The 23,211-nt window shown below is 37.6% G+C and overlaps 1 protein-coding gene across 2 annotated transcripts in view; it reads right to left on the bottom strand.

The window, feature by feature from the left end:
* Positions 1 to 540: 540 nt before the first annotated feature.
* Positions 541 to 23,211, bottom strand: part of LOC150037787 (uncharacterized) — a 35,557-nt gene continuing 12,886 nt past the window's right edge. For both annotated transcript variants that reach the window (XM_090310558.1, XM_090310559.1), the window contains one exon: positions 541 to 2,274. In XM_090310558.1, coding sequence (XP_090166684.1) covers positions 767 to 2,274 — 1,508 coding nt within the window. In that variant the 3' untranslated portion in view covers positions 541 to 766. The remainder of the gene's footprint in view (positions 2,275 to 23,211) is intronic.

Genomic DNA, 23,211 nt, shown 5'->3' with positions numbered 1-23,211 from the left:
AGAAAAACTTTTCAAAGCATCATCCTTATGTTTTAGCATCAAAACCCAAGTAAATCTTGAAAAATCATCAACTATCACTAAGGCATAATAGTTCCCTCCAAAACTAGCAATTCTAGAAGGGCCAAATAAGTCCATGTGTAATAGTTGAAGGGGTCTAGTTGTAAAGATTACATTTTTAGATTTGAAAGAGGACTTTGTTTGCTTACTCATTTGACAAGCTTCACAAACTTTGTCTTTTTCAAATTTAAATTTGGGAAGATCTCTAACCAAAGAATTCATGGAAATATTTGAAATTAAGTGCATGCTAGCATGTCCTAGTCTTCTATGCCATAACCAAGAATCATTATGCAAAGCCGATAAACATTTATCATTAATAGGACAATCATTCAAATCAATAATATAAACATTTTCATCTCTATTTCCAACAAATATAACTTTTCTATCACTAGCATTTTCAATGATGCAATTCTTTTTATCAAACACAACTTTAAAGCCTTTATCACACAATTGACTAATACTAAGTAAATCATGCTTCAAACCATCAACCAAAAGTATATTTTCAATTAAAATAGAAGATTCATTACCTATACTACTTTTACCAATTATTTTATCTTTCTTGTTGTCACTAAAAGTTACAAGACCTCCATCCTTTTTGGAGAGAGAGACAAACTTGGATGGGTCTCCCGTCATGTGCCTCGAGCAACCACTATCCAAGTACCACTTGTTTTTCTTAGAGGCTTTCAAACAAACCTACAAACACAAATGTTCAAGTTTGATTCTTTGGTACCCACACTTGTTTGGGTCCTAGATGGTTAGCATTGACAAACTTGGGAATCCATTTCATTTTTGCATAGACATTAAAGGCATTGGATTTAGACCAGTAACAAGAATAAGTTGTATGCCCAAACTTGCCACATGAGAAACAAACAATATTATGCAAAGATTTATCTCTTACAACAAATTTATGCACTCTACTTTTCTTGGAGAAATTATTCCTTGGAGCATTGTGAAACTTTGCCCTTTGAGAAAAATTTCTTCTTGGAGAAGTAGTATGAACATATTTCAATTTAAAACACTTAGGTCTAATATGGCCTTCAACACCACAATAATGACATATAGGCACAAAGTTAGATTTAACATGCTTAGACACAACCTTAGGCATATTAAGCTTAGGCATATTATGAGATGCTTTAAGAAAGATAGTTTTAGAACTTGAATGCGTAGAACATTCATCAATATAGCCTAAACCTCTTTTATCACCAAAAGGCTTGCCTACTTCAATTATCTTGTCTAATCTTTGAGCACCTATTGTCAACTTTTTAGTAGATTCTTTAGCCTTATCAAGTTCTTGAAAAGTACTAAATTCCTTTTCTTTGAGTAATTTAATCAAATTATTTTTTTCACAACTATCATGCTCAAAAAATTTAACTTTGTCAAGCAAGGCATTTTTCTCATCACAATCGAAAGCATGCTTGTCACAAGAGATATTCATTTCATCAATATGCATAGCATCATGCTCATTCTCTTTTAAGCAAGCAATTTCTTCAAGTAAAGACTTATTTTTACTAGATAAAACATTGTATTTCTTTTTAAGCACACCATACTTAGAACTAAGTTTTTCTAAATTATTTTGCATATTTTCAAAAGCTTCAAACAATTCATTATAAGAAAGTGGTTCTACAGTTACCTCATCATTTTGTTCATCCTCTTTGTCACTATGAGCCATGAAGCAAAAATTGGCCACTTCTTCATTATCACTCCCACTTTCGCTTTCATCGCTATCATCCCAAGTAGCTTTCATTGCTTTCTTCTTGGATTTCTTGGATGATTTGAGAAAAGGACAATCGGTTCTAATATGACCCGGCTTCTTGCATTCATAGCATATTACCTCATCCTTTTTGCTCTTTTCACCTTTTGACTCTTTTTGGTTGGAGAAATGCTTCTTGAATTGCTTCTTTCTCTTGATGAAGTTCTTATACTTACATGAAAGATAGGTAACATCATCTTCATCAAGATCATCTTCATCTTGGGAGTCAACTTCTAAAGAGATGGTCTTTAAAGCTATACTCTTTTCTTTCTTTTTCTTTTCATCCTCCATGTTTTTCTTGATCTTTATCTCATGCGTCAACAACAAGCCCATGAGTTCATCAATGGAAAGAGATTTGAGATCCTTTGCCTTTTGAATGGCGGTGACTTTAGGCTCCCATTGTTTAGGGAAAGACCACAATAGCTTCTTTATCTTCTCAAGATTTGAGTACTTTTTCCCAAGTCCTTCTAAAGCATTGACAATGTTAGTAAATCTAATAAATATATCGGAAATAACTTCATTTTCATCAATTTTAAACATTTCATATTGATGAACTAACATGTCAATCTTTGTTTCTTTTACTTGACTAGTTCTTTGTAATTTCTAATTTATTCCATATTTCTTTAGCGGTTTTGCAAATAGACACTCTATTATACTCAACTTCATTCAAAGCACAAAATAAGCAATTAATAGCTTTGGCATTTAAAGAGCATGCTTTCTTTTCATTTATTGACCATTCTTCCTTAGGTTTTATAGTGCTAACACCATCAACATCTTTTGTTGGAATTTTAAAACCTTCCTCAACAATATCCCATAAATCATAATCAATAGAAAGCAAGAAAAACCTCATTCTATTTTTCCAATAACTATAATTAGTATCATTAAATAAAGGAGGCTTTGTAATAGATTGACTATCGGTAAAAAGGATAAAATCTAAAATTGCCATAGCTCAAAAACAATTAAGTTTATCAAGAAATAAATATTTCAAGAAGAGCAACTGGCTCTGATACCAATTGTTGGATCGATATGGCAACCCTAGAGGGGGTGAATAGGGTTTAATTAAACTTTTTTTTCTAAATTAACCCAATTAAACTAATTAATACACTTTTTATAAATAATAAGAAAAATTCAATTTATGCAACAAATAAGATGACAAAAAGTGTGATAATTTAATTCTATCAAATTTTAGCAAATAAATAAGAACAAACTTAAAACATAAAATAAATTGCTTAAATTAATTGCAAAAATAAAAAGGAAAGAGTTAGAGAAGAAGACACCGTAATTTTTATAGTGGTTCGGTCAAACTCGACCTACTCCATTCCCCAAACGCCTCTTGGGAATTTGAATAAAATCTTTCCGACTCTTTCCACGGATTAGAGCCCAACCGTTACACCACCACTCCTTTTGCGGGTTCAAGGCAAACCCGATCCTTTCCACGGTTTAGGATTAAACTATTATAAATGTTAGAATTTTTGAAGAACACAATATAACTCTCACTAGAGTGGATTTACAAGTTTAAGCACTCAACAAAATCCTCACAATATAATAACACTCTCTCCAGAATAAGATGAAATTAAAAAAATGGAGCTTAGAGAGGGTAACAATGGGGACTTTTGAGTTTTGGAGGATTATGAAATGTAAAATTTGTTCGTACAAAATTTGGAGAGGAAAATGGTTTATAAAGAGATGGGAAGGGAAAAAAATTTGAATTTAAATTGGACCATTAGATTTGTGTTAAAAAAAATGAAGGGTGGAGATTAAAAGAAAGTAAAAGGAAATTTAGAATAAGGAAATAAAAAACTCAAACGGTAAAAAAATTGAAAAGGAAAGAATATATAATATATATATATATATATATATATATTTTAAAAAAAGGCTGGAGCATTTAATGCTTTCCTTTATATATATATATATTTTTTTTTAAAAAGCTGGAGCATTTAAAGCTTTCCTTTTTTTTTTAAATTTCAAAGAAACTGTTTGACACATTTTTTTTTAATAAAATAATATTTTAAATAACCAAAAGCCCCACGTGTTACTCTCCCAAAGCTCCACGTGTCGTCACCGGATTGGTCATTGATGCTGACTCAGTCGCCACGTCATCGCCACCGGTATTTTTCGATAAAAATCGCTTCGGTCATAACTTCTTCGTTTTAGCTCCAATTTGAGTGATTCAAGAGGTGTTCCGAGATCTACGCTATGGACATATTAAAACACTAAAATTTTCAATAATTAAAAATTGAGTTTGTTATCATCAAAATATTGATTAATTAATTAATTAAAATTAATTAATTTGAGATTAAGGACCAAAAAGCCAACAATATCCACCATCTATTAACTGTCAGACATTGCACTAAAGACTGATAGTTGAACTCTTCTTACCATAGATATATTTCTATGTCCATTAGATATAACCAATCATCAGTACGATGACCTTTCGCAGATGCTCGTAAGTACAGCTGGCCAGTTTACTGTTTTGCCCCAGTAGTTACATCTCACTCTTTAAGTACCACTGATCTCTCTAATGAACAATACAACATAGTCCTACTATGTGTAAACACCTCTCGGGCCATGAGAAGGTGTGTGGCGCCACATTGTTCAAGCCCCGGGATCAGCCCTTGCAATCTATCTACTTACCCTTGCTTTGCAGAAGAAGAGAACTCCATCTTGTGAAGTTAAGTTCCTAGCTCCAAAATCAAACGAATCCTCAAAGTGGTAGGTTTAAGTCGGCGCTCTGGCCACTCGCACCCATGCAAATCAAAAGACCGCCCTCAATGGCAGAAGTTCCCAACTCACTCAAGATTGAGGTCATGTTACCTATGGTCATCCTAGTGAAGTGAAGTCTCTGTCATGAACGGAGTTATATGACAAGACGTTAACACTTCAAGGTCAGGTCTTATACGAATTCTTTGTATAGGACACCCACGGTTGCATGTCCCCTAAACGAATGATCAGGAAAAGGTTTTCCTCCTATATCCATATACTATAGACCATTTGGGTTGTCACTTAAGACATGATCCACTTGTATGTCACTACATACATGCTTAAGTTACATAAAGACAACCAGGGATATTAAGTTTATTTGTTTGTGGTAAAATAAAATCATCTAAATGTGCAAAGTTAAGAAGTGAAGTAAATATTATATATATTATATATCACAAATGTTCGTACAAAATTGTTTACAAATTACAGGACACGAGACTTTAGGGCACAAACCCTAACAATCACCCACATGTCCTAAAGCGAAGTGGGGAGTACAAAAACAAGTACAAAACAATAAACTAGGGCATAAAAAACCAAGTACAATAAATTCTCCCACTTGGCCTAATCCATCCGCGGGCGGTCTCGTAGACCCATGCTCAGAAGATGACCCTCAAACATTGTAGCCACGAGAGCCTTCGTAAACGGATCAGTAACGTTTTTCTCCAAGGTGATCTTCGTGTCGATCACGTCTCCTCGATGCACTATCTCGCGGATCAGATGATACTTCCGCTCTATGTACTATCTCGTGCCTGTGACTTCTGGAACAACTTCCAGCTCTGTCAAGAATTTCCTGAGCCAAACGGCCTCTTTAGCAGCTTCACAAGCCACTACGTACTCGGCCTCCATCGTGGAGTCGGCGATGCACCCCTGCTTAGTGCTCCGTCACACTACAACTCCTCTGTTAAGAGTAAAAACTGACCCTGAAGTGGATTTTTTAGAGTCCTTATCAGCCTGAAAGTCAGAATCCGTGTATCCAGTAAGGATCAAATCCCTAGACCCATACACGAATATATAGTCCCTCGTTCTCCGAAGATACTTGAGGATATTCTTAACTGCAGTTCAGTGACCCTGGTCTGGGTTAGACTGATACCTACTAACTATTCCTACAGCATAGCAGATGTCTGGCCTAGTGCAGAGCATCTCATACATCAAACTGTCAATGACAGATGTATATGGGACCTATCTCATCTCCTCAACCTCTTGAAGCATCTTAGGACACATCTCCTTAGACAAAGTGACTCCATGTCTGAATGGTAGTAGACCCCTTTTGGAGTCCTGCATCGAGTACTTGAGCAAGATTTTATCAATATACGATGCCTGAGATAGCGCTAGCACTTTGTTCTTACGATCCTGAAAGATATGTATACCAAGAACAAACCGAGCCTCTCCTAAATCTTTCATTTGGAATTGGGTCGTTGGCCCGTTCTTAACTGCAGTCAGTAGACCTACATCATTCCCAATGAGTAGTATATTGTCTACATACAACATTAAGAAAGCTACTGAATTGTTGACTATCTTCTTATAAACACAAGGTTCATCAACGTTTTGGTCAAAGCCATACAATTTGATCGCAGCATCAAATCGAATATTCCAAGATCGAGACGCCTACTTTAGCCCATAAATGGACCGATTTAGTTTGCAAACTTTTTGCTCTTGACCTTGGGCAATGAATCCTTCGGGTTGCACCATGTAAATGGTCTCCTCAAGATTGCCATTCAGAAAAACTGTCTTGACGTCCATTTGCCAGATCTCATAATTATAATAAGCGGCAATGGACAAGAGGATGCAGATCGACTTTAACATGGCAACAGGTGAGAAAGTATCCTCATAGTCGACTCCCTCCACCTGGGTATAACCCTTTGCCACAAGTCGAGCCTTAAAGTTTTGCATCTTCCCATCAGCACCCCATTTGCGCTTGTAGATCCATTTACAATCTATAGGTCTTATCCCATCAGGTTAATCTACAAAATCCCATACCAAGTTGAAGTACATCGACTCCATCTCGAGATTCATGATTTTGACCCATTCATCCCTGTCAACATCCTCCATTGCCTTTTGATAAGTCAACGGATCCTTAACGTCACCATTTGCCACCATAGCTAGGATTTCCGTGAAACCCAGATAGCGATCAGGCAGGTTCGTAACTCTACCACTGTGTCGAGGTTCCCTCAACTCTTGAGGTGGAACCGACTTACCAGATGAACCACCATCAACAACTCTGGTTAATGAAGCAGATCTTTTAACAACTCTTTTTGAAGTTTCAGTAGTTTCTTTGGAAAGCTCACGTAACACGACTTTACTACATGGACTGTGCTCCTTGATATGATCCTCCTCCAGGAAAGTAGCGTTCATGGAAACAAACACATTGTTTTTAGACGGATCATAAAAGTAACCCCCTCATGTACCTTTAGGGTAGCCTACAAATAGGCACAACCTCGATCGTGATTCCAACTTCTTGGAATTTGCCTCAAGTACATGTGCTGGCAACCCCATATGCGGAAGTGACATAAACTAGTTTTACGCCCGTTCCACAACTCCAGAGGTGTTCTCACAACATTCTTAGAAGGAACACATTTGAGAATGTATACCGCAGTCTCCATTGCGAAACCTCAAAACGAGTCCGGTAAGGAAGCGTAACTCATCATCGAACAAACCATGTCCAACAAGGTTCTATTTATCCTCTCCGCTACACCATTCTGCTAAGGTGTACCCGGCGCTGAGAGTTAGGAAACGATTCCATGTTCTAATAAATAGCCCTGGAACTCATAATCCAAAAACTCTCCACCTCGATCTGATGAAAGTGTTTTAATTCGTCTAACCAAAGCATTCTCAATTTCAGCCTTAATAATTTGAACTTTTCAAAAGATTTAGACTTTCGTCGTATCAAATAAACATACCTATATCTCGAGTAATCATCAATAAAACTGATAAAGTACTCATAGCCTCCTCGAGCTCGCACATTCATAGGACCGAAAAGGTCAAAATGTACTAATTCTAGAGGCTCTTTGGCTCGATAACCTTTTCTAGTAAAAGGTCTTTTAGTCATCTTACTCTCAAGGCAAGATCCACACATTGGTAAAGAATTTTCTTCTAACTCGTTTAGAAGGCCATTCTTCACCAATCTCTCAATCCTATTGAGATTGATGTGCCCTAATCGAAGGTGCCAATGTTGGGCATTTTGTTTTGGAGAAACTCATTGGCATTTAGATTGAGTTACGATAGATTTAAACATCTCTATGTTATGGAGGGAACTTAAGGCTAACGATCTTAGCACATACAAGTTATTTTCCAGTTTAGCTGTACAACTTTCAACACCATCCTTATGAATAAACATTTTATTCAATTTAAAAGAAAAAGTGTAATTGCATTGTAACAGACACTTTACAGAAATAAGGTTCCTTTTTAGTTCAGGAACTACAAAGACATCTTTTAATACAAGAAACCTATTCTGTAAAGTTAATTGGATGCCTCCCACTACCACAGCTGAGACAACATGTCCGATGCCTACTCACAACATCATCTCTCCAGCCTCCAGCTGTCACCAGGATCTAATCCCCTGAAAAGAAGGACAAACATGATTAATGGCACCTGAATCAATTATCAAGGCAGAATCATCATTCTCCACTAAACAAGTTTCTAGCAAAAGTAAATCAGATTTACTTTTGTCTACCTTGACCTTAGCTTTGGCTGCCTTCCTTTCCTTCAGAGCCTCGTGCTTGAGTTGTCCAAACGGTTGTCCGAACATTTCCTGCAGGGACTCCATGATCTCACGTGCTGAGACCACGGGCTCATGGTTCTTGGCTAACACGTCACTAAGACTGGCCAAGATATAGGCTCGAGCCTTCTCATTTTCCCGTGTCCAACGCTGTTACGCCGCCCAAACATTTCGAGTAGTGTCTTGAGGTGGAATAGAAGGATAGTCCTCCATAAGAACAAACTTTAGATCCTTGATGAGGAGTATCGTCATGAGCATATGTTTCCAACTCGAATAGTTTTCGCCATTCAGTTTTTCGATGCTAAGTAAATTGATAGTGGTTGTAGCAATTTAAAACCGTTGTTGAAAAACAAATAAACTTCTATAAGACTTTGCAAAAACCACATTTTTAACCAATTAGTTTTAGCAAAATAGTTTCCAAGTACCCTAGGTGATAAGACTTCCTATTTTGCAATGATGCCCCAGCGAGGCAGGACAAACGTCACCGCTAGGGTGATCAAATGTCCCTTCATTAGGATGAGACATTTTCAACTATTAGGCAGAACCAACTCTTGGAACTGAACCTAACAGCCACCTTTTGTTCGGTCCATAATTGTTAACCCTTAACAATTTCACGTAAGTGTAACCCTCGTTTTCGGCCCCAGAGTCCCACCATAATGCCCTCACCGTAGGGAAAAAGAAGATTAGGACAAGAGACTAAGAAACCTTATCCTCTTACAGGAGATCAAATAAAGAAACGCGTAAAACAACCATCCTATAGGGGGACACTCCCAGGGTGCCTCGAGGCGATGCACAGAAACTTTGTTAAATCCAACGAGAGAGACTGTGGGAAATGTTGTCGCACTTCCCGCTCCCACTTACTATGAACATTCTCTTCATCCACCTTGATATTAACCTACCTAAACATCATCCTTTGGAGGAACACTCCCAGAGTGTCACGAGGCCGAGGATAGATCTCACAGTGTGGACTATGAGGGAGAAACGTGAGAGGTTTAAATGAAGCATTAAATGCTCAAGTACCTCCAACTGAATGTTCTACCTAGGGGTTTATTAACCTAGACAATCTGACTACTGATTATAATCTAAGTCATTTATTAAATTTGCACAAAAACAACTTTTATCTTTGAAATAAAACAAGTTCAAGTAGTCACATTAAACTCTTTAATGGACTGACTTAAACTTGCATGCATGCATCAAATCTATCTAATTCACCTTTCCATGTAGGTTCCCAGGTAGGGGTGTTCCGTTGCCGTCAACTTAAATACCCCAGCCTAGACAGAACCCGCCTTAGACAAAAGGTCCCTTATAGATAGATTTGCTACACTTTAAATTTTTATTAATTATTTTAGTTCTAATTTCATTTTATAACCATTATAAAATAAACAACTAAAACACACATGCCACATAACGAAGTATTTATAACGCTTATAAATATTATGCTAAACAAATAATGTATACATAAATATAACCTTTATATTATATGATGCATGAGCATGCACTGATGTAATTTAAATCATCCTTCACTAAATCATAATACTTATAATAAAAAGAATATGCATGACCAATGCATACTAAGGTGGGATTTATCTATATGTGCATACCAGATGACATAAAAGAAATATACATCGCATGTCTAAAAACATAGATTAATGGACTGGGATGAACCAACACAAAACTGGAATGAAAAAACTATCTATTACATTATTCCACCGAGCAAACCAGTTTACAAGAGAACCGGGTCTTGAACAGCCAAGCGAAGCTCCCATCGTTTAGTAAACGCCTCCAGGTAAACAATCGTGTAGCGCATACTAGACAATAGCACGAAAGCTAAACGATCGCATAGATAACAATGAGGCTGCGAAGCCTGATCGTCTAGACGATCGCTTAGCACGTGAAAGGTAAACAATTTACCATGCATTTACTCCGCGATCGTATAGTCAAAAACTAAGCGATGAGGCTTGATAAGCTATACGATCATCTAGTGCGTGCGCACATTAAATGACACCCGAGTATCCGATACTCGGCGATCGTCTACCTCATCGTCTACACGACACAACCAATGCTTGATCGTCTTTTTCCTCAAAGAACAGCAACCCTTGCTTCGAACTTCATCACGAACGACTTAAGACTCAAACTAACTTTGAAATTATAGACACAATAGTAATTAATTGTGCCCAAAAATGCAGGGGCCTTTACAATTAACTTGAGAATTCAACAAACTGAGATTACATCACAGAAAATGCCATTAATCCACACATCCACAAATGAATTAACAATTAAATGACATGTTGTACCCACCGAGAATGTAAATGCAATTATTTTGCAGCAATGAATTGGAATATCAGAAACCTGACTCTGATACTAATTGGAGGAACTCTTATTCATGAGTACCTATGAGTGGAAGTGGATCTTTCCAATTCATTGTGACAGAATTTCCACATATACATTCAAACATACTAATATGCATTCATAACGCTAAATTACTGGCATGCTCAAAGGAACAATAAATAACAGATCGAGGGATCATACTAGTTGAAGACTTATTCTTCACAGCAAATCTCGCTTTCGCTAAAACGGTAAGCTATCGTTCAACAAATCTCAATCGTCTACCTCGAACGGTCTCCACACGAACAGAAGAAAACAAGGACGACACTACCACTCAGAGCCCTCAGTATTCTCGGAGTGAGAATCTAAAGGGTAGAGGGGATGAGGAAGGGAGATCGTATACAAAGATCAAGGAAGTGGGAGAAAGGCTCGTCTATCGTATAGACAAAATGCTTGATCGTTTAGATGAAGCATACAATCGTGTAGAAAAAGGTAGACGATCGTATGAATGATCGTGTAGAAAAAACTAAGCGATCGTCTATACAATCGTTAGTAAATATCTGGTGCTAAACGTTCGCTTAGGAAAAGGTAAACGATCGTTTAGTAAATAGCATGCGTGGGTGTAAGCATTAAGTGATCGCTCGGCACTATCATATAGGTAAGCGATCATTCAAGCACTATCGTAAAGTCACAAGTTTTACTAAGCGATGACACACTTCAACACTATGTCCGCACATCCAATGCTTAACACACCGTGAGCTATTTCAGTGTCTCAAAGTGATTCTTCAACTTACTCATCCGTTATGCAAATAGAAGAGAAGTCGGCCTATTATCCCTTAACCGTCCAATTAATAGACAATGGATATAATCACATCATATTCATAAACTATGGATTAATATCATATATTAATCATAGTATTTTTCCTCCATTAGATATAAATCATATTTATATCCAATTTCCTCCAAAATAATGTATCTCATACATAAAGTTAATTATATCATATATAATTAACTAGTTCAATTATATCATATATAATTGAACTCCCTCTTGTCAATTTGAACATTTCAAACTAACCCAAAAACTGATTTTCAACTTGTATCCAAGCTACCAAGGGGACCTTATAGACCTATGGCTCGAAGCTCCAACGGTACGTGAATAATTAACTAAACTTTTTAGCCACGATATCCACCATCTGTTAACTACCAGGCATTCCACGATACCCAAAAACTATGGATTGGTGTCTTAATTATCCCGGAGTCTCGTTGTTTTGTAAAGATACACATTGTTCAATGAATAAAATAAGTGTTATTTAATTATGGAATTTACTCATATCCAATAAACCGAGCTCCTTGGTTATCTTATGTGAACTTAAGCATGTATATGTAATACACAAGTGGATCATGCCTTAAGTGATAACCTAAATCGGGTCTTTAGTATAAGGATTAAGGTGGGATACCTGATCTTGGTGACACTACAGATATGGCCTGCGTTGTAGAGGTTTGCAAGTGTTGTAAACTACTACAGATGGTAGATCCTGACCATTTGTGTAGAGACGTGGAGCGGGGGTGTCCTATACAAAGAGTTTGTATAAGACCTGGACCACGAGATGATTATACTCAGTATATAACGTCGTTGATAGAGAATTACATCTCACCTAAATGACCATAGGTGACATGGCCTCAATCCTGAGTGTTTTGGGAATTCCTGCCTTTGAAGGCAGTCCTTTGATTAGTATGGGTGAGAGTGGCTAGATTGCTAACTCAACATGTCTGTCTTTTTGGGGTCTTGTCTGATCTGGGAGCTGGGAACTCAATCCACAAATGAAATTCACTTCTTTCCCGAAGTAGGGATAAGTAGAGAGATTGCTCCATTAAGGGTTGATTCCGGAGCTTGAACATAGTGGCCACAGCTTCTCTTTGGAAGAGAAGACTCAGTCATAGTAGGACTATGACTTATGTTCATTAGAGAGATTAGTGGTACTTAAGGAGACAGATGTAACTATAGGGGCATAACGGTTATTGACCCAACTGTACTTACGAGCGATCTGTGAAGGGTTGTTGCATTGCTCATTGGTTAAGATGGACACATTAATATATCTGTAGTAAGGAGAGTTCAGTTGTCGGTCTTTAGTGGAGTGTCTGGTAGTTAACGGATGGTAGATCTCGTGACTAAAGAGTTTAGTCAGTTATTCACGTACCGTTGGAGCTTCGGAGCTACAGGTCCATGAGGTCCCCTTGGTAGCTTGGATTCTATTGAGGATCAGTTCTTGGTGTTGATTTGAAATGTTCAAATTGACAAGAGGTATTTTGATTATATATGATATAATCGATATGATGTATGAGATACATCTAGTGGAGGATTGATGTAAATGAGATTTACATTAAGTACCATGGAATAGAAAAAGAACTATGGTTTATATGTTTCATGAGATGAAATATTAAAACTATAGATTATAAATATAGTATGATAAGTTGGTTATCATTCATATTTATAATAATATTAATTATTGAATAATTAATACTTTTTCTTTTAAATAACCAAAGTAGTGGGTGGTTATTGGATCATGGTAACCGTGAGTTTAAAACAAAATTGGTTTCCTATTTTGAAAAGAGGTTTTTTACAAAAGTTTGAAAAGGATTTTTGAGTTTTCTTTCCGCACAAAGAAACTCACGAAAGTCGTCAAGTAAATACGGATTTACTAAACGACAGTTGGGTGAGCTAAACGATCGTGCAGGTGCAAGCTAAACGATCGCATAGCTTTGCTAGACGATCACTGGCCGAAGATAAACGATCGTGTAGAGTCTGTATGCGACAGACGGAGCTAAACGATAGACTAAACAATCGCATAGCTTTTGCTAGACAATTGCATAGCTTTATCTAAACGATTGGGCATCGACCTATACGATAGGTCTCAGCCATCTCCAACTTTCCCAGTCGTGTACGCGATCATTCTTTCCTCCTTCGTCTACCTCACACCAAGTCCGAACTGAGCCCAACCTATGGATTCTCACACCGAGAATTCCAAGGTCGCCTTGTTGGTGGTGTCAGACTCAACTCGACACCGTCGAGGTTTTCTAAGGGTTGTTCGTGGTGCTGTGGAGGTTGTTTTTGTTGTGGAGGAGTTTGTGACTGAGAAGATCGTTGAGGACGAGAGCCAAGTGTTCGTGCTGTGTTCATGCGGTGTTGCGGTCGTGTAGATCGGGCATTCGATGTTGCTAATTGTTCGAGCATTCGTGCACAATGGAGCATGGAGACGCTTCTGCCATTTTTTGTACAGTTTTCCCTTTGTGATTTTGAGACTTTCATACTGTTATTTCTGTATGATTTGCATAACTGTTTATGTTTGAAGTCGACTGTAAATGTTATGTTAATTCATGATTGTAATTTGGAATAGTCTTGTTCCGCTGCTCATGGAAATCCCGATTCCGATTTCCTTCAAACTCTTCTTGCCAAAGCTATATTTCTATGTCCATTGGATATAACCAATGACCCTTCACAAATGGTCGTAAGTACAGCTGGCCAATTTACCGTTTTGCCCCTATAGTTACATCTTACTCCTTAAGTACCACTGATCCCTCTAATGAACATAGAACATAGTCCTACTATGTGTGAACACCTCTCGGGCCATGAGAAGGTGTGTGGTGCCACATTGTTCAAGCCCCAGGATCAGCCCTTAAGAGAGCAATCTATCTACTTACCCCTGCTTCGAGGAAGGAGTGAACTCCATCTTGTGAAGCTGAGTTCCCAGCTCCCAAATCAGACGAATCCTCAAAATGGTAGGTTTGAGTCAGTGTTGTGGCCACTCGCACCCATGCAAATCAAAGGACCACCCTCAATGGCAGGAGTTTTCAACTCACTCAGGATTGAAGTCATGTTACCTATGGTCATCCTAGTGAAGTCTCTATCATGAATGCAGTTATATGACAAGACGTTAACACTTTGAGGTCAGGTGTTATACAAACTCTTTGTATAGGATGACCCCGCTCTCATGACCCCTACACAAATGATCAGGATCATACCATCTGTGACAAGTCACAACACTTGTAACTACTCTACAAAGCGGGTCGCGTACGTAGTGTTACCAGGATAAGGTTTCCCTCCTATATTTATATACTACAAACCATTTTAGTTGTCACTTAAGACATGATCCACTTGTATGTCACTACATACATACTTAGGTTACATAAAGACAACCAGGGATATTAAGTTTATTGGTTTGTGGTAAAATAAAAACATCTAAATGTGCAAAGTCAAGAAGTGAAGTAAATATCATATATATTATACATCATAACCATTCTTACAAAATTGTTTAAAAACTACAGAATACGAGACTTTAGGGCACAAACCCTAACAAGATCATGGAGTCCCTGCAGAGGATGTTCGGACAACCATCCGCGTAGCTCAGGCACGCTTTTAGGTACATCTTCAACTCATGGATGAAAGAAGGGACATCTGTTCGGGAACATGTTCTCAATATGATGATCCACTTCAACGTGGCTGAGATGAACGGGTCTAGCATCGATGAGGTCAGCCAGGTTAGCATTATTCTGGAATCCTTGCCATATAGCTTCCTTCATTTCGTTAGCAATGTTGTGCTAAACATGGTTGATTACAACCTTACAACTCTATTCAACGAGTTGCATACTTTTCAATCCTTGTTGAAAAGCAAGGAGAAGAATGGTGAAGCAAATGTTGCTTCATCATCTAAAAAGTTCCACAAAGGTTCAACCTCTGAAACTAAGTCTGCACCTTCTTCCTCCGACACCAAAAAGTGGAAGAAGGAGAAGGGTGGTAAGGGAAAGGCGCCTGTTAACCCACAACCTGCTGCTCTAAGGGGTAGGCAACCATTGAGGGTTGACAAGGGAAAGTGTTTCCATTGCAACGAGGACGGGCACTGTAAGAGGAACTATCCTAGATATTTGGCAGAGAAAAAGAAAGCCAAATAAGGTAAATGTGATTTGCTAGTTTTAGAAACTTGTTTAGAGGAGAATGTTGATTCTGCCTAAATTATTGACTTTGGGGCCACTAACCATGTTTGTTTTTCACTTCAGGGAATTAGTTCCTGGCGGCAGCTTGGTGCTAGTGAAATGATGATGCGAGTTGGAACGAGCATGTCGTCTCAGCAGTGGCAGTGGATGTCTCCAGTTAACTTTATAGAATAAATTTCTCATTTTGAATGATGTATTTGTAGTTCCTGATTTAAAAAGGAACTTAGTTTCTATAAAGTGTTTGCTTGAATGTAAAGATCAACTCTTTTTCTCTTATAATAAAATGTTTATTACTAAGAATGGTGTTGATATTTGTTCTGTTCAACTGGAAAGTAATTTGTATGTGCTAAGGCCGTTAGCAACAAATGATCTCCATAACATAGAGATATTTAAAACTGTCGTAACTCAAAATAAACGCCTTAAAATTTCTCCTAAGGAACATGCCCAACTTTGGCATTTAAGATTAGGACACATTAATCTCAATATGCTTGAGAGGTTGGTGAAGAATTGACTTTTAAGCGAGTTAGAAAAAAATTCTTTACATGTGTATGAGTCGTGCCTTGAAGGCAAAATGACTAAAAGGCTTTTACTTGAAAAGGTCATAGGGCCAAAGAACCCCTAGAGCTAGTGCAATCAGACCTTTGTGGTCCAATGAATGTATGAGCCAGGGGAGGTTATGAATATTTCATCACCTTTACTAATGATTATTCAAGGAATGGGTATGGTTATTTAATGCAACATAAGTATGAATCCTTTGAAAATTTCAAAGAGTTCAAGGATGAAGTTGAAAATTCATTAAATAGAACGATTAAAATACTTCAATCTAATCGAGATGGAGAGTTTTTTAATTCTGATTTCCAGAAATATATGATAGAACATGAAATCGTTTTCCAACTCTCAGCACCTGGTACACCTCAGCAGAATGGTGTATCAGAAAAGAGAAATCAAACCCTGTTAGACATGGTTCGGTCTATGATGAGTTGCGCTTCCTTACCTAACTCGTTTTGGGGTTATGTAGTGGAGACTGCAAGTTATATCCTAAACTGTGTTGCCAGAACACCTTTGGAGTTATAGAATGGTCGTAAAGCTAGTTTACGTCATTTCAGGATCTGGGGTTGCCCAGCAGATGTGCTTGAGGCTAATCCTAAGAAATTGGAACTACGTTCGAGGTTATGCCTATTTGTAGGCTACCCCAAGGGAACGAGAGGAGGTTATTTTTATGATCCTAAAGAAAACAAAGTGTTTGTATCGACAAATGCTACTTTTCTTGAGGAGGAACTTATAAGGGAGCACAGACCTAGAAGCAAAATCTTGTTGAATGAGCTTTCCAAAGAAACTATTGAATCTTCAACAAGAGTTGTTGAAGAGCCTATCACCTCAACAAGAGTTGTTGAAGTAGGTTCATCTAGTAAGTCAAATCCACCTCAAGTGTTGAGGGAACCTCAATGTAGTAGGAGGGTTGCAAACCCACCTATTCGCTATATGGGTTTAACTGAAATCCTAGCTATAGTAGCTAATGGCGAGGTTAAGGATCCATTGTCTTACAACAAGGCAATGGAGAATGTTGACAGAGATGAATGGATCAAAGCCATGGATCTCGAAATGGAGTCTATGTACTTTAATTTAGTTTGGGATCTTGTAGATCAACCTGATGGGGTTAAACCTATAGGTTGTAAATGGATCTACAAGAGGAAACGGAGTGCTGATGAGAAGCTACAAACCTTCAAGGCTAGACTGGTGACAAAGGGTTATACCTAGGTAGAGAGTCAACTATGAGGAGACTTTCTTGCCTATTGCCATGATGAAGTCTATCCGGATCCTTCTATTCATTGTCTCATATTATGACTATGAGATATAAGAAATGGATGTCAAGACTACTTTTCTGAATGGCAATCTTGAGGAGACCATTTATATGGTGCACCCTGAGGGATTCATAGTCCAAGGTCAAGAGCAAAAGGTTTGCAAGCTGAATTGGTGGATTGAAACAGGCATCTCAATCTTGGAACATAAGGTTTGATACTACGATCAAATCTTATGACTTTGATCAAAACGTTGGTATGAATTGTGTCTACAAGAAGATCATCAATAGCTCAGTAGTTTTCATAGTGTTGTATGTAGATGATATCTTACTCATTGGGAATGATGTAGGCTTACTGACTACAGTTAAGAACTGGCTAGGGACCAAATTCCAAATGAAAGATTTGGGAGAGGCTCCGTTTTTTATTGGTATCCAGATCTTTTGGGATCCAAAGTACAAAATGCTAGCACTATCACAGGCATCGTATATTGACAAGATGTTGATCAAATATTCGATACAGAACTCCAAGAGGGGCATATTGCCTTCCAAACACGGAGTTACTTTGTTTAAGAAAGAGTGTTCTAAGACACCTCAAGAGGTTGAGGAAATGAGACGGGTCCCCTATGCATCTGTTGTGGGCAGTTTAATATATGCGATGTTATGTACTAGACTTGACATCTGCTATGCAGTGGGGATAGTTAGTAGATATCAGTCTAATCCAGGACATGATCATTGGACAGTCGTCAAGAACATCCTCAAGTATCTATAGAGAACGAGGGACCACATGCTTATATATGGTTCTAAGGATTTGATCCTTAAAGGATACACGGACTCTGATTTTTAGACTGATAGGGATTCTCAGAAATCCACTTTAGGATCGGTGTTCATTCTTAATGGAGGAGCTGTAGTATGGTGAAGCACCAAGTAGGGGTACATCGTAGACTCGCCCCTAGAGGCTGAGTATGTAGCAGTTGTGAAGCTACTAAGGAGGCCATTTGGCTCAGGAAATTCCTGACTGATCTAGAAATTGTTCCAGACGTGTCAAAGCCCATCACACTTTATTATGATAATAGTGTGTTTTGGCTAATTCCCGTGAGTCTAGGAGTCATAAGCACAACAAGCACATAGAGTAGAAGTATCATCTCATCAGATAGATTGTGCATCGAGAGGACGTGATTGTCACGAAGATAGCTTCGGAGCACAACGTTGCTGATCTGTTTACGAAAGCCCTCACGGCTACAATGTTTGAGTGCCACCTGTATAGTATGGGTTTATTGGACAGACCACGGCTGGCCTAGGGCAAGGGGGAGATCTTGTACTAGGCGTGTTATGCCCTAGTTTATTGTTTTGTGTACTTGTATTTTCTTATCTTGTACACCCCACTAGCTTTAAGACAAGTGGGAGATTGTTGGGGTTGATGCCCTAAATCTCGTAGGGTCCTATAGTTTGTAAACCTTGTATGAACAAACTTGTATGTGATTAATAATATTTGATAATTTATTTAGTTTGTCTATTAAATATGTGATATTTTAGTTGTATTAACCACAAACCAATAAACTAACATCCAAGGTTAGCGTTGTAAATTAAACATGTATGTGGAGACATACAGGTGAATCATGTTTGAGTGATAACCTAAGTGGCCTGTAGTATATGGATAAGGCTGGATACCTTATCCTGGTGATACTACGAGTATAGCTCGCTTTGTAGGTGTTACAAATATTGTAAAGTGCTACAAATGATCTGATCCTGATCATTCATGTATCAAACATGCGAGCGGAGATATTCTATACAAAAGAGTTTGAATAAGACTGGACCACGAAATGCTTAGTCTCATTATATAACATCGTTCATAATAGAGACTTTCATTTCACTGGGATGATCATAGGTAACATGACCTTAATCCTTAGTGAGTTGTGAACTTCTGCCTATGAGGGTGGTCCTTTGATTTATATGGGTGATAGTGGCTAGATCGCCGATTCAATAAGTCTACCATTTTGGGAATTCGTCTTATTGGGGAGTTGGGAACTCAGCTACACAAGATGGAATTCACTCCTTCCCTGAAGCTGGGGTAAGTAGATAAATTACTCCCTTAAGGGTTGATTCGGGGTCTTGAATAATGTGGCGCCACACCCTCTCCTGGCCCGAGAGGGGTTTAGTCATAGTGGGATGATAACTGGTAGAAATACAAGTTATTATAGCTCAAATTAGTAAAACAATGAGAGAAAACGATGGTAAAATAGGACACATCATGTCTGAAAGTGCCAAACTAAAAGGAATTGCGATCGCTAATGCTCATCGCATAAAAACAGTTAATTTGCCTATTTTGTGCAGGTACAATGCGATGGCACATATGAAATTGCGATCCAAGGGTACAATGCAACAGTGCGCTTGAAGTTGCAATCGCAAGTCATGCGATAGTGAGAAGTTTCTTAAAAAGTGATCACATAAAGACCTCGCATCAAGGCGACAACATAATAAATCATGATGGGACGTAAAGCTGATAACGATCGATTTCGAATTCAGTTGACAAGCCGTTAAAAACCATGTTGTTGCAAGTACATTGAACTTTCTGTGACTTTTAAATGGCGCAACATAGTAGGGAAATTAATGTTGCCCATCATTGCAATCATTAGTAAGAAAAGCTGCTTCGCCTTGAAATCTATAAATACTGAATGCTACCAGAGAGAGAGATATATACGCAATACATATACACAGAGATGGAGAGAACAGAGGAGGCGAGGCAAAGCCAAGAGAAATCATTCTCGAACAGATTGAGAGACTGCCGGAAAACAATACAAAGGAGAGAAGGCCAACCCTTGCGAGAGCAAGAATCTGCAACTAGAACAGAGTTGAAGTGATAAAGAGCAGTGTAAAAGGCCACAGGAAGCAAAACATTGCTACCTGGCTCGTTATTTCTCAAATCCAGTTGTTATTTTGTACTCAATACTTTATTTGCAGAAAATGAAAACTTCATTTCGATTTATGTTCAATTTTTCCACACCGTGCATGAGTAGCTAAATTTCTGAATGGGTTGAGAAGTACTTAGCTAGCATGACTTAAGATATGTATTTTATGCGATCATCTTGTCTTATGTATGCATCATTCATCATTTGGATGTACTTAAGAGAGTAGTCTGAAGACAGAATCTAGGCTTGAGAGACTCAGATTAGATCACGTAAGCAAGAGTAGAAACTTAGAAATAAGTTCTATCTATTGTTTCTCATACACATCGCATGCGTCCTAGAATTAGGAAATGTGGCATTTTGCATTGGGAAATGTAATACTAATATTTGTGTATGGCATGATCGCATAACTTGTACAAAATCTTAGGAAATGTTAGCTAAATCCCTTCTTAACCCCTTCATAGCATACTTGTTATAAATCTATGCTTTCATTACTCCACGTTCGACTCCATCGCATAGGAAAGTCTAAATCAAAACACCATCTACTTCTTTATCACTACCGCAATAGAATCAGAGAGTCGTCGCAGATCTATTTGTAGTCCCTGTGTTCGACCCTGGACTTACCAGGAACCTAAGAAGGCTTATACTTAGGCTTTGTTAGGAAAACCTGTATGATCATCGCATGATAAATCAACGCATCATGAAACTATGAATATTGTTTATTAAAGGAATCAGTGGTATTTAAGGAGTTAGAGGTAACTACAGGGGCAAAACGATAATTTTGGCCCAACTGTACTTACAAGCAATTTGTGAAGGGTCATCGTACTGTTGATTGGTTATATCTAACGGACACATAGATATATCTGTAGTGCTAAGAGTGCAGTTGTCGGTCTTTAGTGGAGTGCCCGACAGTTAACAGATGGTGGATAATGTAATTAAAAAATTTAATTAATTATTCATGTACCGTTGGAGCTTCAAGCTACAGGTTCATAAGGTCCCCTTGGTAGCTCAAAATGATTTAGTTGAGAATCAGTTTTTGGGTTAATTTGAATTATTCAAATTAATAAGAGAGAATTTAATTATATATGATATAATTAAATTAATTCAATTATATATGATATAATTGATATAATGTATTGTCACATTATTGTTTAATTGGAGGAATAAATATTTGAATGTGATTCAAATATATTATCTATGAATGAGATTCATAGTTGTTAAATTTTGAAAGAACTCTAAAACTAGAGGACCTTTGAGTAGAAGCGGATCGTTCCAAACTCCATTGTGAAAGAACTCAAACATTTACAATCATACAGAAATGATTATGCATTAAAGATAAATTAGAGCATGCTTCAAAGTAAATACAAAGGATGAGAGAAACAATACCTTTGAAGAACCCTTTCTTCAAGTATTTCCCTCGATTTGTCACGAACGCAACGAACAGCATGAATGCAACAAACAATTGGAACTTCCTCGATCACCAGCGAATAAAACTCGATCCTCAAACAAAACAGGACATCACAATAAGATTACCTTGGTATTCTCGGTGTGAGAATCCAGGAGTTGTAGGCTCTGTATGTTGAGTTGGCAATCTGGCCACTCTCACCCATACTAATCAAAGGACTGTCCTCAAAGGCAGGAGTTCCTAAAACACTCAGGATTGAAGTCATGTCACCTATAGTCGTTTAGGTGAGATGTAAGTCTCAAGTATCAACAGCGTTATATAAAGAGACGAATCATCTCGTGGTCCGGTCTTATACAAACTCTTTGTATAGGATACCCCCACTCGCATGTCTCCACATGAATGGTCAGGATCTACCATCTATAGTAGTTCACAACACTTGCAACCATCTACAAAGCGAATCATATCCGTAGTGTCACAAGGATCAGGTATCCCTCCTTAATCCTTATACTACAGACCTTGTTTTAGGTTATCAGTTAAGGCATGATCCACTTGTATATCTCATAGACATGCTTAAGTTTACATACAATAACCATGAAGCTTTGTTTATTAGATATGAGTAAATGCTAAATAAAATAACTCTTGTTTTATTCATAACAATGTGTATAGTTTACAAACTACGAGACTCCAGGAGAATTAGGACACTAATCCCAACAATATTATAAATCACAAAGTGTTTAATCATACAAGTGTTTGCAAACTACAGGACCCTACGAGATTTAAGGCATCAACCCCAACAAATTAAATATAAATATGATTTATATTAAATGTCATAAAATAGAGAAAAAGAACTATAGTTTATATTGTATATGATGCAATATTAAAACTACAGATTATAAATATAATATGATAAGTTAGTTATCATATTTATTGATATTATTAATTTTTTGGATAATAAATCCTTTTTTTCTCTCTAGCCACCTTAGTGGGAGGTAGGTTAGTTTTTTATGGCAAATGGAATAAAAAAAAATAGTATTTTATTATTCCATAACAAGCTACACAACTCGAGAGAAAATCTACACAATTTCAACAGAGCCTATACAATAGACTTTGTTCACTACACGATTGAAGAATTCTTAATGTGATAGTGTGTTCATCTTCAATCGTTTTCCTCCTCTAAACTCACAAACTCCCTCCTAACCAAAAAATAGCCAGAGCCCACCACTCCTGGGTTCTCACCCTGAGAATACCGAGGATACCAAGTGGTAGTGTCCTTTCCTTTTGGTTCAAGTTTGGTTGTTGTTCGAGGAGTTCGTGACTGTTCAAAGAGTTTTTGATTGTTCGAGGGATTAACGTGAAGAAGTGTTCTTCAAAGTTATAATCTCTTAACTCTATTTTTTGTCCAAAAGCATGCTGAAATTTTTGTTAAGTTGCATAATTTGTATGGTTACTGTAAATATTTGTTTTCAATCAAAATAGAATTTGGACGATCCGCTTCTGCTCATGGATCTT

The sequence above is a fragment of the Benincasa hispida genome, chromosome 2 (genome assembly GCF_027475165.1).
Source record: "Benincasa hispida cultivar pf3 chromosome 2, pf3_genome.v1.1, whole genome shotgun sequence".
NCBI classification, from domain to species: domain Eukaryota; kingdom Viridiplantae; phylum Streptophyta; class Magnoliopsida; order Cucurbitales; family Cucurbitaceae; genus Benincasa; species Benincasa hispida.
The sequence above is the reverse complement of the archived record's forward strand: the minus strand, read 5'-3'. Positions and strand labels throughout refer to the sequence as shown.